The following is a 16628-nucleotide window of genomic DNA, read 5'->3' on the forward strand; positions in this document are numbered from 1 at the left end:
ACTATTTGTGACTTGCCCAACTTTGCCTTATGCCTTCTTACCCTTGGCATCATGTCTAGGGGGGAAAGAAATCCCCAAATCTTTAAGCAGTTCCCAAAACTAAACACATTAAAGTCAGGCAGCTTACAGGCCGCCTGCCGCCACCAAAGGCCTTGAAGCGGGCACTAAAGGCAGCAAATTAGGAAAAGAAAAAGAATCACAAGCAAAGATGAAAACTTGAGGGCAGAAGTCCCACTCCTCCCTGTTCCTTGGGAGAGCTGTGCTTGGATTCCATCAAAGACGGTAGTTCAGGGCACACAGACATCTGAGATCCGTTGCCTCCTTGCGAAGGCTCTGCTCTGTAACCCGGCACCCAGCCCTTCCTCTCTGACTACCCCGAGACTCCCTCTCTGCAATCCCGCCAGGGTGGTGGGGAAGGACGAGGCCCTCAGCTCCAGTCCGCCCTCTGTCTACTTTATGACCGGTGCAGTCCCCTGAGACACTGGTACTCGGCCCCTTTCTCAAAAACGTGACTGGGGATATGGAAAAATTACCCCCAAAGCAGGCAGAGTTGCCATTTTAAGGATGAAAACGTGGAGTCTTCAGGGTTACTTTTCTTTTTAAGTGTGACTGCATCCTATAAAGATTGCTTCTGAAATGTAAAAGTAGCTATGAAACCATGCAGAGAGACTTGTACAGGAATACTAGGAAGGGAGAGTAGAGTGTTTGAATGTTAGGCATGAACGAGGACAGGAGCTAGAAGTAACACGCCTTCAAAGCATCGACAAGAAAGGAAAAAGCAGAGTAGAAAAAACATGGCTGCGGAGTCTCAAAGGGGGGTTTTAGATCTGAGTTTGCACCCCCGGCTCCACCTTCAGTAACTGTGTAACCTTGAACATGCGATTTTGAATTGCTGAACCTCAGTTTATCTGTGAAATGTAAATGATATATGTCAAACGTCTATTCTAGACCTGGCACAGGCAAGTATGTTAAAAACGACAGCTGTAGTATTATTACTACTATTCCTACTGCCCTAGGAGAGGAGCAGGAGGAGCCGCGCTGGCAGGCGTAGTGGGGGCGGGGGGACGGAAGAGGATCTACGAGTCACTCCACTAACCCGGCCTCCCCTTTCCCATGTCCAGGATGAAAGGGAAGTAAAAGCAAGTTTGTGTGACTGAAGCGACAGACTCAGCATTTTTAAACCTGAGCTAAGGTAACTAAATAATGCAAAATTGGATTAACTATGTGTTCTATAATTGCCTTGGTTATGCGCCCAAACCATCTACAAACACAACCCCTTTCTGACTCAGAGTAGAGAGAAGACCCCAGAGGTTGTGTACAGGTGGATATTTTACCGCTGAAACCCACTAGGCTGTGCCAAAGAAAGAACCAAGACACTCAACGTGGGATGACGAAGAAGACGATGTTAATATTATAAATGTGATACATTGCTGCTGGTGCCACACTTGTGCTCCTGAACACCACGCTGGATGACCACTCATGACATGCTAGGACCTGGTCTCGAGTGCAGATGCCCGTCTCGTTCCCCACACAGAGAGGGCTGCAGTGACAACTCAACTTGACTATATCAGTTGACCCAGCAAATGTTTCTGAGCACCGGGGGAGGGGGAGGAAGGAGGTCCCTTCTGTGTGATCAAGAGAAAGTGGGAAGACGCCATGTATACGGGCTGTTGGCACATGCTGAGGGGAGAACAGGATTCATGGGGCAAAGACCGGGAGCAGATCCCAGCAGGAGGGAGCAGAGCAGAGCGGCAGCGGAGGCCAATGGCGTCTGACTCTTGCAGATGCGGGAGAATGCAGCCATGACTATTACAACGTAAGAGGGAGAGGTAGTGACTGACTCACTATGGAGGTTCTAGGTCTCAGCAAGGGCAAGAGGGAGAATTTTTGAACAACCAAGATGGGGAAGGGAAGGGAAGAGAAGCGGCTGAGGCACTGTGGGACAGAGGAAGAAACCATTACTGAAACCATGTTGCAACTGTGCTCCAAATGCTCCTACTTCTACAGAGTAACACTCGCCATCTCTCCCTGTTTGTTACTACATTTGAAATAAGTGACTTTTACCCCCAAAAAACAAAAAACCCTTTCTTTTACACAGCTCCTTACAGTCCCCCAGAGCACTTTCCCTGTTCACTGCCCCTGCTGCTCTAGGTTGCAGGTCGCCTGTCGCCTGAACTTTCCGCATGGGCTGTTTCCACTCATGGTTTGATACGACCTTAGACAAGAGATGCGCTCTCTCTACTCATGTGCAGAATGACAACTGTGGAGTGTCACCAGGATGTCAACTAAAGTCTTACAGTGTCAGAGTATAGTCTATCAGCATGGGCAGAAGAAAATTAGCTGTTGCTTCAAGCTCTAGAGACCCATCCTGAAGAAATCCTTGAGATGTTTTAAAAAGAAGTATAGCTCTGCAAGTCTCCTTCCAACTCACAACAGAGATAGCAGAGCAAATGAGACTCTAAGTCACAACACCCAGATAAGTATGACAATGAGCAGATTGATTATAATGAATAGAATCTTGAGGATTGGGATTGGTCAAAAATGTGATAAATTTCAGGTACAGACAGTTATAAGGAAGGGTCTCCTGCCCAGCTCTGGACTAGCTAGTAAGTCTTTATGTTAAAGGTTCCTTTTCACGAAAGCCTTCCCAGGCCAGGCTATGCAAAATTTCTACCCCACTGACATTTCATATCCCCTTTCTTATTTTTTATTCTTAGCATTTAGCATCTTACATGGTATCTATTTTACTTTTTTACATTGTTTATTGTCTGTTTCGCGAGTGGAGAAATTTTGTCTGTTTTGTTCCAGGATCTGTCCCCGACGTCTACACCAGGGCCTGGCACAGAGCTGACAGTTCGTGAGTGGAGTGGACATGGAAGAGCACATGCACACAAAGTTCTCAGAGGCAACAGTTTCATTCCAGTGAGTCAAAAATCTGCAGGCAGAGAGATGGAACTCTTAGGAAGCTCATACATTGTGAGACAAAAACAACAGGAAGTATTACAAATTCAAAAAACAAGTAATACATGTTCAATAGACACAGGCTAAAAAAATACCACTGATAATCTCATCCCTAAAGGGCAACCACAATTAAAGAGCTGTCATGTTTCCTTCTTTCCAAGCTTTTATTAAGAATATTTAACATAGTTGGAACCATATTGAATATATAACATCATATCCTGTTTTGTTAACGTATTGTTAAAAGCATAAGTCTTTTCCTAATGTAACTTGGTTTTCCTTGGCAAGAGGACTTAAACCAAGTGAAATTTACCATGGAACCTTGTACCAGCCCTTCTGGATCTCAAAGTGGGGCTACAGATGCATTTTGGGAACCTAACTTCAAAGATGACACAGATGTTCACAATGTAGCTCAAAATTTAGTATACCCCTGGGCACACATACAGACTGCATTTGGCAGCCTCTTTTGGAGTTAGCTGTGGCCATGCATGTGAGTTCTAGCCAAAGGAATGTACAACACTTACAGGTTTAGCCCATAAAAACCTCTCATCAGGGCTAGTCCATTTTCTTTCCCCTTCTGCCAACTGGATGCTATGAGCAATGTGGCTTTTGGGGATAGCAGAGCCACAAGATGGAAGGAACCTGACCCTCTGAACTCAGTGGAGGACAGCCACCTGCTAACCAGAAACATCCACCTTGAGTATGAGCAAGAAATAAACTTCTGTTGCATTTACAGCCATTATACAGCTTTGAGTTTATTTATAGCTGCAGCCTGCCTGGCTTACCCTACCGAATACTCCTCCTATAACTTTTATTTTCTATAATAGAATGAGAAAGCTTATCAGTCACTCGGATGACATAATTGAAGAATACATTAAGTTGTTCATTTAACATTTATTAAATGTCTACTACATGCCAGTCATTGTCCTAGGCATTGGAGTATCGTTCAAATTTGCTAAAATTCCTTGTTTTTCTTCACTGAAAGAGCTAGGTCTTTCCCAGCCCTAGTTCCCTTCTATAACCCAGAAGCCCTCGATACTGCCGCCCCTTTGGCTCAGAGACTGCAGGCACTCTGCAGCTCCCCTCAAGACACGGGGCTACATCCATCATGGGGCCTCTGGCACCGCCCTGTCTGGCAGACTCGCAGGGAGCCTGGAAAGGAGAACAGGGGCCCTAGTGCCTGGCACATGCGACCAGCACTAGGAAAGCCGGCAGGGCCAGCTGTGCAGGGGCATGTCTAGGGCAGGCAAACTGGGGGGAAATGGGGCTGCTGTTCACACATGCTCAGATGTCAGTATCCAAAATCAGAATGGAGTGAAGTCTCAGAGCAGTCAAATAACTGGGCTTTGCTCATGCCTCGCCAAAAAACACAAGCCTACATTTCCAAAGGCAAGTCAGAAACTAGATCCGGCCCTCTTCCAGGGTTCCTGTCTTCTGGCAGGACGGTGCTGGGGTAAAGGGAGTGCGAGGCCAGGCCCGAAGACGCCAGCACGGCACACCGACAACCCGCCCATCCACAAGCCCGACCTCCCACCTGGATCTCCTGCCACCCAAAGGAACAGCTGTATTTCTTGCTGAAAAGAAAAGTTGCCCAAAGGATAAGAAAGGGGAAAATTATATTGTAAGGTCTCAACCTGGAATTTCTACCAGAGGAACTTGTGAGATCGAAAGAGAACAACATTTTCTTGAAGTGTCTTGCCTCAGTATTTCAGCAATAAGAAGGTGGGTATCTCAATGTTCTTGTTAAAATTTGTAGTTTTAAAACAAGCACTCCCAACACATTTTAAGCAGCAACTGATGCCAGAATATGTTTAAAAGCAGCCGCAGGAATCTAGCAGTGTTGTCATTTAAAGGCTATTGAGTTCAAAGTGGCAGGCAGATAGTGACAGTCTCACCTGGCCAACAGTGTGTGCTAACCGGGCTTTTAACTGAAGGAGCTCAGAGTGAATGCCGATGCCCGTTCGGACACTGGTTCTCTGTGCAGCACTGGAACAGCTCATTTAATCTGGATCAATCTCTCCTCCCGGGAGGACACACAGTACAGGAAGTCGGGTCAAATACTTGGAAAGTGGCTCTGGCTAGGTCCTAACATTACCGCACTGTGGACAGGAAAAAACCCTGCCTAGCTCTGTGTGCAGGGCCATGAATGGCAGCTCTCATGTATCCTTCAAACACTAGTTGAGTGCCTACTGTGTGAAAAAGAAATAGCTGAAAATGAAATGAAGAATTCCAAAGAAACAGGTCATAAGCAGTATGGTGAAACGGAAAAGAGGACTGGCCAGGGAGAGGATTCACCTAATGTCATCTTAGTCACTAATAGAAAGCTCTTAGGCAACTTGCAAATAAACTCAAAGGACTTTGATTTATTTGTGCAATGACAGGGCTGAATTAGAGAAACTTTAGGGTTTCTTTATAATCCTATTTAATCATACCACTTTCCACGGATTGCAATCTTTGTTACCTGTTTATCTGACTGCCCCCCACGCTGCCCATGTTTCATGCTGGTTTATGCTGACCTAGCATGCTCATCAGTGCATCCAAGAATTAAAAACACAGGGATTACCAGAATCATGCCACGACTTTACTCTCAAGGCCTTTAAGCAAGCACACAGTACCTGTAACAAAATAAACCTTGTGGCTTTATCTTAGCTAAAAAGGTATTTTAATCTATGGACATATTTACCCAGTGACAGCAATGAGAGTAAGGTAGAAACATGATCCAGCTCAGCCACAGGGAAGCTCCAAAGGTGTCAGCCCAGTCTCCCGGGCTGTGCCCTCGCCGCCTGCCTCCCCAGCCCTCGTCCCCAGGGAAACGAGCGGGGAGGGATCAGCTCCTTTACCATTTGCCTTTCAGTTAATCCAAATGTCAACGACAAATGTAACCTATAACCAAAAGTGTCTTTCTGTCACTTGAATCCCTAACTAGAAATGATGAGGTATCACAGGAAATCCCTAAAATCTTAAGAAGTGATGTACCCACAGCCCTGAAGCCAAGGACTAATCATTTGCCACCATCTACATGCACATTTCTCAAGACCCATGCTCCCCAGGCACCGGTCTGCTAGCCACAAAGCAGAATAAATAGTGAAAGTAACTACAAAAATCCCAAAAATTTCATATTTGTGGCATGAACGAAATCAGGCAGAGTTTGAAGGAAACCACAGTGGGCTAAAAAAGTATCTGCCTTGCCTCTGGTTCTTATCGTACTTGGGTTGTTAAGAGCAGAGCTCAAAAATGGGCCAATATTTAGGCTGCTGCTGGCCCAAATTTCACAAGGGCCAATTCACTGCAATGAGGTTAGGCCTTTCCCCTTTAGTCATCATTTGTATTTAAAACAGTAACAAGAGCTAATGCTACAGTGTTTACTACATGGTGGACATGGTCCCAGGCACTTTACATAGAGTAACTGATTTAACCCTCACAAAAACCTGAGTTGGGTACTATTCGTATAACACTGAACAGAAGAGGAAACTGAGGCTCAGAGGATTGAGTAACTGGTTGACAGTCACACCACTAGTCAGAGGCAATGCCAGGATCTGGACCTTGGCAACGTGGCTATGGAGGTCACACTCAGAAACATTTTGGCAAACTGCCCACAAATCCACAGACCAAACACAGACTTTCCCACCTGAGCCCTCGTGACTATACTGCCACCCGATCACCATCGGCCAGCAAATGGCCTCCCTCTGCTTCACGGAGAATACACAGCTCCCGGGCGTGGCCGATCTGTGCCGGGTCCTCGCATCATAAACTTGCCTGGGCCCTCAATGTTCCCTCAAAACGAATGCCCCCGGCGGCTCTCCCTCCTGACTCCCTCTCTGGCCTCCCCAGGAACCTTGCTCTAAGAATCTCCTTTGTCCCCTTTATCTTTGATCTTGTCTCTTCTGCCTCTCCCCACTCAGCCTGGAAACCTGTTCAAGTGTACCACCTGTAAAAGAAACAACAACAACAACGAAAAAACCCTTTTTGATCTTCATCCACTTTTTTTTTTTTTTTTTTTTTTTTTGAGACAGAGTCTTGCTTTGTTGCCTAGGCTAGAGTGAGTGCCGTGGCATCAGCCTAGCTCACAGCAACCTCAAACTCCTGGGCTCAAGCAATCCTCCTGCCTCAGCCTCCCAAGTAGCTGGGACTACAGGCATGAGCCACCATGCCCGGCTAATTTTTTCTATATATATTAGTTGGCCAATTAGTTTCTTTCTATTTATAGTAGAGACGGGGTCTCACTCTTGCTCAGGCTGGTTTCGAACTCCCGACCTCGAGCGATCCGCCCGCCTTGGCCTCCCAGAGAGCTAGGATTACAGGCGTGAGCCACCGCCCGGCCTTCATCCACTTTTAATTTAATTTTGACCATTATCGCACTTTGTGACCCTGGGCAAATTGCTTACTCTCTAATAGGCTTTAATTTGTGTATCTAAATAACAAGAGCACTGGACCGGAGGGTATCTAAGGTCCTTCTTACTCCAACATTCTGTGGTTCTTAAAGCAGAGAAGATTTCTTTGAGCAAACTTATGAAAACTCAGGCCAGTTTCTTTATTGTCCCTGAAGCCCCAAAGTTAATTTCCTTCTAAGACTGTCAAAGCTGCTCCCACACCAGCAATGCCCCCCCTCTTCCTCTCCATTCAGTTCCCAAATCCTGATTTTCCTTTTCCTTATTTAAGACCCAGCCTAAATCCCACCTGTGCCAGGACATCCTGATCTTTAACTCTTAAAGAACTTTAGTTATAAACCACAATTCGGCACTCCCCTTTGGTAGTGCCTGACCTTTCATATTTTGGCTCTGTGTATCTCTGTTCTCTTATTGAGGCTAAGCCCTCAGAGAGCAGGGACCATATCACAGTTCTCTGCAACCCCAAAGGACCTCCCATTAAGTGGGTCTGCAACACATGCTCAGCAATGCTGGCTGAAGATCATGCTATAGCTATTAAAGAAATTAATGGTCCAGGTATATCACAAGACTCTCTGACTGTGAAGGAAATCACCTCTAATCTTTTCTCTCTCACACACATAAATTTGGACATGTAAAGCTTTCATTCAAGAGCATCATCCAAATTTAACATCAGGAAAGCTTAGCTAACTCTTTGGTTTTCTTTTATCTGAATCAGAAGTGGTTATAGCCATGTTTCCTTTTGATCTAAACGTAAGTGACCACAGGCCCTGTAACTTTATGGAGGTTGATCCAGGCGCTACACTTCGACTAACATGCATTCTCCATGGTTATCAAGTTCCCCTACTTTTCAACACATATAGCATTATGTTACTTCCTCACACTTGTAACCAAATTTCCAGGAAACATCTGGAATAATATCAGAGTTGGTATTTGATCAAAACTACATCCTCTACTTCACTCATTTGGAAGTGACTAATTTCAACCCTTATGTTTGAAGTGAGCATAGATGGATGAGTGTCAGGAGTTTGCTAACACTTACCAACCGAGACACACTGAATCACTAGTGAAAATCCTAAAATGGTGTTCATTTTAGGGCTCTCTGCCCTAGACAGCTCCCTGCCCTAAGACAGCTACTCAGATATTGCTCAGTACTATGAGTACTGTTCTCTGTTTTGCAATAAGCCCGGGTAACTACTAACTATTCAAAGTGAATTCCAAGGTTGTTCAAACAGAATTTTAAACTCAGTTTAATATTTTTAAATGAATGCTACAGAACACTGGTTCTCACCCCCGGGGTACATACTAGAATCACTTTCATAAATATCTACACGAAGCTCCCCCTTACCCTTCCCATAGCCCTTCAAAGATTTTAATCTAATTGGTTTGGAGCCAGACCCAGACATCCAGTACTTTCTAAAGCACCTCATCTTGTCCTTGATCACCTAGATAAAGGGGGAAAAAAAGCACAACTCAGCTATATTGAATGAATCACTGTTAAATATTTTAGGTATAATAGCACTGTGACTATACTTTTTAAAAGGAGTCCTTCATTAGTGGAAAAACTGTTGAAATTCAAAATAAGGTCTCCATTTAGTTACTAGTATTTCACCAAAGCTAATATCCTGCCTTTGAGCAGGTTAGATAAGATGGTAACTTTAGGGGAAGCTGCACGTGGAGGGCAGGGGGTGGACACACAGGTACTCTCTGAATTATTTTTGTGGCTTTTCTCTAAGTTTAAAATTCATTCAAATTAAAAAGTTGTAAAAATCCTTTTCTTTTAAAGATTTATACTTAAATATTTTTGAATGAAGTGATATGTCTAGGATTTACTATAAAATAGAGCAGGTGGGCAGGTAGCAGGAATGAGTGCAGGTGTGGATCAAACAGGAGTATTCACAAGCTGATGCCTGTAGTAGCTGGGTAGTGAGTATATGAAGGTTCACTGCATTACTCTGTCTTCTTCTGTGTATGTATAAAAGTTTCCATCATATTGGAGGAAAAAATTCCCAGGTGATTCTAACACGTAGCCAGGGCTGAGAAATACTGCTCTGGGGTGTAGAAAATATGACATAATGAGGGGCTTTGTTTGGCCTGTACCAGCTACAACATACTTTCCCCAGCTCTCTGGCACTGAGCGAGTCACTGACTCCACACACTCTCTCCTAAACTGCAGAACGACAGGTATGGATCAGAGCAGTGGTCCCCGACCTTTTTGGCACCAGGGACGGGTTTCATGGAAGATAATTTCTCCACAATTAGGGGTGGAGGAAGGAAGGCATGGCAGAGCTTTGTGGCCTGGAGGTTGGGGACCACAGGATTAGAGGACCTTTCAAAAAGATGCAGCATCAATAAAGCCAATTTATTATTCTAAAACCTTCTCTAAGAGTTCATGTCATAGTTAACTTCTAGCACAAGAGCCCAAAATGGTAAAGTCTATTCTCTCCAGTAGAGTTTCCCAAAGAATGCTCTAAAAAAGACTACTTCTATACATGCCAATAGATGTTACCTAAGATAAGGGTATGATAAGTTTGAAAAGTGCTGGTTTTCTTTACTCTAAGACTGCCTAAAAACTCTAAATAAGATAATATGCACTGTGACTCTCCAAGGGGTGGTGATGGAATATTCAAAAAGTTTGATTTTCTTTACATGGAACTAGTTTTGTAGAACTTATTTTGGAAATAGTGCTCTAGACCAGTGGCTTCCACACCCCAGCCAATGGAGGGTGGCATCAGTATCATCTGGTAAGTTTATTAAAATAATGATTCACAGGCTGGGTGCGGTGGCTCACACCTGTAATCCTAGCACTCTGGGAGGCCAAGGTGGGCAGACTGCTCGAGGTCAGGAGTTCAAAACCAGCCTGAGCAAGAGTGAGACCCCGTCTCTACTATAAATAGAAAGAAATTAATTGGCCAACTAATATATATAGAAAAAATTAGCCGGGCATGATGGCGCATGCCTGTAGTCCCAGCTACCTAGGAGGCTGAGGCAGCAGGATTGCTTGAGCCCAGGAGTTTGAGGTTGCTGTAAGCTAGGCTAACACCATGGCACTCACTCTAGCCTGGGCAACAAAGCGAGACTCTATCTCAAAAAAAAAAATGATGATTCACAGACCACACCCTAGACCTACTGGAGGGAGGGGAGAACTCAGTATTAAACAAACAAAAAACCCAAGTGATGCTAATGAACAGTCATGTTTGAGAATTAAATTTCTATAGACCGCAATATAATAAGTTTATAATACTTGCAAGGCCACATCAATGACAAGCAATATGAAACATCATGTTTACTGGCTTTCCAAATAATAGCATTTAATCCATGAGAGAAGAGTATATGCATACATTTATGAAAGTACTAAAAGTTGGAGGTGTTGGCAAATTTAAATCTGTCACTATACCTAATGACTACTTTGTAATCTCAAGGATGAGCTACCTCTATTACTAAATGAAAATTACTTTTCAGTGATTCTTGACCCATCACTTGTGTGTTTCCTCATGTCCCTCTTCTTCTCTCACGAGAGTTAAAGACTAGGGCCATTCTGGGGGGAGGAAGTATTTTGTTAAAACAAATCTGAAGAATGCCATTCACATAACTGGTTTCTTCAAGATAGAGCTCTTGACATTTCCTTGGCATTACAGTACTTTAGGGTATCAGGAATATAAATTCCTTCTTGATTGAAAACTTCAGAAAATAATCCTGATTGAAAACTTTGGAAGATGTGTTTACTTATTCCTTGGTGCCCCCAGAACTGTGCCATGCAGCAGCCCAGTTGATACATTTAAGTGCTCAAAAGACACACCTACTTACAGTTATTGATAATTACACAACATTTGTACCATGCTCTTTGGTTTACTAAGTTCTTTCACGTGAATTACATTGCTTCTTTTTTTTCTAAAACCTTGTGGGTTAAGTAGGTGTAACTGTTTCCATATAACCAGTAAGAATCAATGAACCTCTTCATATACTGACACAGTGAAAAATATAATGAGGGAGATGTCAAGCCTTCTACTTTAAAAGAAATGATAACCTCTTGGGAGATAAAATATAACTTACATACAGGAAACAGCTAAAGTCAACTCAGAGATAGAATGTAGCTAGAGAAAATTAATGTGGCAGGACATTACACATACTAGGATTAGCAATTTCATCATCGCTCAACCCTCGGGGTAGGTTGCTACTATTAGGTCCATTTTTCAGAAGAGAAAAGCAAAACAAAGAGAAGTGAAGCAACTTGCCCAAGCATATGAAGGATTCAAACTCCAAATTAGTCTAGCTCTGTGAATCACTCTTACCACCACCGCATTTTGCTGCTAGGTACGATAATTTCTCCAAAGCTATGGGGACGAATGTCAAGTCCTAAGCCAGAAAATGACTACTTCCCATAAAGCCAGGATAACTATCTATCCTGTGCATTGGAAATGGAATCAGGACTCGCAGGGAATCACAGTAATGAGTCAGCCATGTTATTTGCCTGCAGTACATTACCTCTTTGATTCGTTTCACCAAAGCATTCTGATCAAAAGCAACGGCCTCTGCACACTGATGCAGGTGATCCTGATATCGGAGGCAGAGCTGCAACACCTGCTGAGAATCCAATTTCTCCAATTTGGCATTTGTTGGAGAAGTCTGGCCACTCAATAGCCCTTCAAAGGAGAAAAAAAGAATGAAATGAAATGAAATGGAAATTGCTGCTAATAAACTTGTAAATAAAGTAGTTTAATAAGTTCACTGAAGACAGGGCAAGAGACTTAAATTTAATCTTACATCTTTTGCTATATGTCAATGACAATCACTGCAGTAATTATTTATGGAGGATCTATTATGTGCCAAGCACTTCCTGTGCATTATTTTCATAGTCATAATTGCCCTGGAAAGTGAGGTATTATTAGCCCCATCTTATAGATGAGGAAGCCAAGACACAAAGAGGTTAAATAACCTTCCAAAAGTCGGAACAGCTAGTAAGTGGTTTCTCCAAGGTAGAGCTCCTGACCTTCTCATACAACTTCAAGGTTTGAGGAATATAAATCCCTTCTTGATTGAAAATGCTGGAAGATGTATTATATTTACTTAACTTTTAAAAAATAATTAAAATGTTAAGAAACTGAAAAAAAGAAATAAAATGTATAAGGAAGCTTCTAGGAAATGCTAAAATAAAAAAATTTAACAAGTAAACAGACTGTCAGCTAACATGCCAAAAACATATTCTTTCAGCATCAGTTTACTCAGGTAACTATTAAACTCCCCTATATTTGTATAGCACATTATATTTTCAAACTCATTCATATATGATTACCTCACTGTTCTTTAAGGTATAAAGCAGAATAACCATGAGCATTTACAGAAGAAGAAATCAATTAAAGAGGCTAAATGATTTGCCCATGGTCACAAAGCAAAGCCCTGACTAGAACTGAAGCCTACTGCTTCCTGCCAAGGCGACAGTCCTCAAACTTTTTGGTGTCAAAAGCTTTAACACTTTCAAAAATTACTGAGGACTCCAAAGAGCTTTTGTTTATGTAACCCAAACTGAGAAAATTCTTCAATATTAAGTCATTTAAAAATAACATAAGTAACATTTTAAATAAAATATCTATGAGAAAGAGTGTCATTGCTTTACATACGTCTTTTTAATGTCTGCTTTAATAGAAAACAGCTGGATTCTCATATCTGCTTCTGCATTTAATCTGTTGCTATTTCACGTCATGTAGCCTCTGGAAAACCCCACTGTACACTTGTAAGAGAATGAGAATGACTTGCAAATAATGTTTAAGTATTACAAAAATAGTTCTGACCTCCGAGACTCCCTAGCTGGGTCTTGGGTATCTCCCTACCATACTCTGAGAACCATATGCCAGGCCATGCTCTGTCTCATTCCAGAGCCAACGGGACAGCACAAAGTATAGCAAAATACATTGTGACCACGGCACACATGCTGGGCATGATCAGGACAAACCAACTCATGCCACAGCACATCTTGGAAACACTTCCCCACGCCTGCCCACAACCACCAACGCCAACCTCTCTCTGTTCTGACGTATTGGAGCTTAAGCCACTGTTTTTTCTCAAACAGGCTGCATGATGGGCCACCCAGTTGCGTTGTCCCAGAAAATGCTGGTCCGTGCTCTTGGATCTTCATCTGGCCTGACAGGCCAGAGTGCAGGGATAGAACCCAAGGCATCGTTCGGCTCCCCCCCCCCCACTCCACTGCCAGCACTAGGTCCCCCAGCTGGATCCACTGCTAGTCCCAACATAAAAGAGCACCAGCCACTTGTACTAGGTAGTGTCTTTTGGTGAATCTGGTATTAGCAGAAATGGGGATTTATTTTTTTTAATTGAAATTTTTATTGAGATCCCATGTACAGGATCCTGTGTACCCTGTGTCCAGTTTTCTCCAATGGCAACAACATCTTTCAAAACTATAGTTATCATATCACAACCAGGATACTGATTGATACAATTCACTCATCTTATTCAGATTTCCCCACTTTATTTGCACTTGTGTGTGTGTGTGTGTTTGGTTCTATATAATTGTTTCATGTATAGGTTCATGTGTCCACTACCATAGACACTGAAAAATTCCATCATCACAAAGATTTCTTGTGCTGCTATCATAACCAAACCTACCTCTCTCCCATCCTCTTTCCCACCCTTAAACCCTGGCAACCACTAATCTGTTCACCATTTCTAAAATTCTGTCCTTTCAAAAATGTTATATAAATAAAATAACCAGTATGCAACCTTTTGGGATTAGATTTTTTTCACCCAACAGAATAGAGATTCATCTATGTTGTTGATGTATCAATAGTTCATTCCTTTTGATTTCTGAGTAGTATTCCATGCTATGCATGTACCAGAGTTTGTTTAACCATTCACCCATTGAAAGACATTTGGGTTGTTTCCAGTTTGGGGCTCTTACAAACAAAGCTGCTATGAGCAGCCATGTACAGGTTTTTGTGTAAACTTGAGTTTTCATTTCTCTGGGATAAATGCCCAAGAATGCAACTGCTGGGTCATATGGCAATTACATGTTTAGTTTTATAAGAAACTCCAAACAATTTCCCAGAGTGCCTGTACCAAGAAAATGGGGATTTTTCAGACCACTAAAATCTAACAAAACTATCGAGGGCTTCTCTGTCACCAAGAATAAAAAATGCAAACTTGGGAAAAGGTATCAAAATGCAAGATTGGAGGAGGAAAAGAGTAATGAAAGAGGCACCATGGAAAGAGGAATAAATGATTTTCTGTCATCAAAAGTGGGCCAGGATAATGCAAAAGCCATTAAAAAACCACTGATAAATTTAACAATATAAGAACCAAGACTCCTCATGGCAAAAAAAAGAAAAAAGAAAGCAAAAGAAAAAGAAAAGAAAGAAAGAAAAGAAAAATAGTTAAAATAAAAAGAAAAACTTGGGAAAAAATTTGCAACTCATATCACAAATGGTAACTTCTTAATATATAAAGAGCTCTAGAAATTGGCAAATAAAAAATTAGCAAAAGAAATATGAACAAAGGATATGAAAAGGCATTTCACAGAGAAGGAAATACCAATGCCTCAACTGTAAGATGCATGACCTCAATAATAAGAAAAACAAATTTAAACTTCACTGCAAGTGCTTTTTCACCTTTTAAATTGCTAAAAATCCAAAACGATGAAAAATATTCCGTAGGTGGAGCTATGAGGAAACAGCCTCTGCTGATTAGTGTGTAAGTTGTTAATACTCTATGCAAGGCAATTTGGCTTATATAACAAAATTACAGATGCCTATAGCCTCTGATGCAGCAATGGCACTACTAGGAATTTATAAATACATTACCACACATGCTAAATCATGTATAATGTATATAGAAGAATATTCATTGCAGTTGTGACTGTAATAGCAAAAGGTCAGCAAATACCTCAATGTTCCTGGATATAGGGCTTATTGATTAACACATTGACTGCCACTCTAGAAAAAAAAATTTTTTCCTTGGGACCACAGTGTTTTAGTACAAAAATAAAATAAAAACTTCACAAACAAAATGATCCTTTCTAATTTAATGAAGATTTTGTTATTTTTTTATTGTCTTCTGTGTGTGAATTATATGCAACTTGAAAACTAGTTCTTGTGGCTCCCAAGGTGAAGAGATTTGTGAGTTACATATGCTTCATAAAGCCCTGTGCTCAAAAGTAGCAATATAACTCCCATGGCAGTGAATGTGTTAAACAAGATACATCCATAAATAGTATCATATGAACATATAAAATTATGAGGAAGCTCTAAGCACTTACATGGAAAAAAGTCTTCATAAGATATTAAGTAATTTTTGAAAAAGATATATACAATAGTGAATAGAGTGTGCCATCATTGTGTAAAAATGGGGGTGGGGGATAGGTAAAAAAGAATATATGTTCATGTTGGCTTATATATACATAAAGAAACTCTAGAATGATATATTGATAAAATTAGACCAATGGAGAGGAAGGAGAGGGAGGGAAACTGTCATATTCATAGTATACTTTTTTGTTTTTGAGACAGAGTCTCACTCTGTCACCAAGGCTAGAGTACAAGTGGCATCATCACAGTTCACAGCAACCTCTAATACCTGGGCTCAAGCAGTCCTCCTGCCTCAGCCTCCCAAGTAGCTGGGACTACAGGCATGCGCCACCATATCTGAATAATTTTTCTATTTTTTACAGAGACAGAGTCTAGCTCTTGCTCAAGCTGGCCTCAAACTCCTGGCCTCAAGCAATCCTCCCACCTCAGCCTCCCAAAGTACTTAGGATTAAAGGTGTGAACCACTGTGCCCAGCCTAAATAAATAAACTTGTTTTAATAAAAATGGCCAAACTCTTTCCCATCTATCAGTTACAGCTTCCCAGGAAGTTCTTCCTTCTTTGCCCACCCCAAGTATTCCCTACCCTATAAGTGAAAACCAGTTCCATACTTTTCATTCTCACCAAAGTCCACATGGACAAAAACACCTTAAAACAGTATCTTCTCCAAGGTGATTAGAAGTGTCATAACAAACTGTGAGCTGCTTAATGGCAGCACAATGTTTTGCTTATCTTTTTATCTTTCGTGTCTAGAATGGCACCTGGCACATAAAGGGTTCTCAAATTGGGGTTGGAGGATGCAGCTCCATTGCCAGAATTCTAAAGAAGGCATGAGCCAGGGAAGACTTTAGGAAGAAAAAAGGCTTTGCAGGGTGTCTACTCTGCCCGCTGCACATATATCTAAGAGTGAGGCCCTGTCTCAGTCTGTTTCTGCTCTTCCAAGGTGCATGAGAAGACTACTGGGAGCCTATACTG

At 42.0% G+C, this 16628-nt stretch overlaps 1 protein-coding gene across 1 annotated transcript in view; it reads right to left on the reverse strand.

Moving 5' to 3' along the window:
* BORCS5 (BLOC-1 related complex subunit 5) overlaps window positions 1-16628 on the reverse strand; it is an 82525-nt gene that overhangs the window by 13328 nt on the left and 52569 nt on the right. Inside the window, exon 3 of the mRNA XM_012774437.3 lies at window positions 11829-11986. Coding sequence (XP_012629891.1) covers window positions 11829-11986 — 158 coding nt within the window. The remainder of the gene's footprint in view (window positions 1-11828; window positions 11987-16628) is intronic.

Source organism: Microcebus murinus, chromosome 10 (genome assembly GCF_040939455.1).
Source record: "Microcebus murinus isolate Inina chromosome 10, M.murinus_Inina_mat1.0, whole genome shotgun sequence".
NCBI classification, from domain to species: domain Eukaryota; kingdom Metazoa; phylum Chordata; class Mammalia; order Primates; family Cheirogaleidae; genus Microcebus; species Microcebus murinus.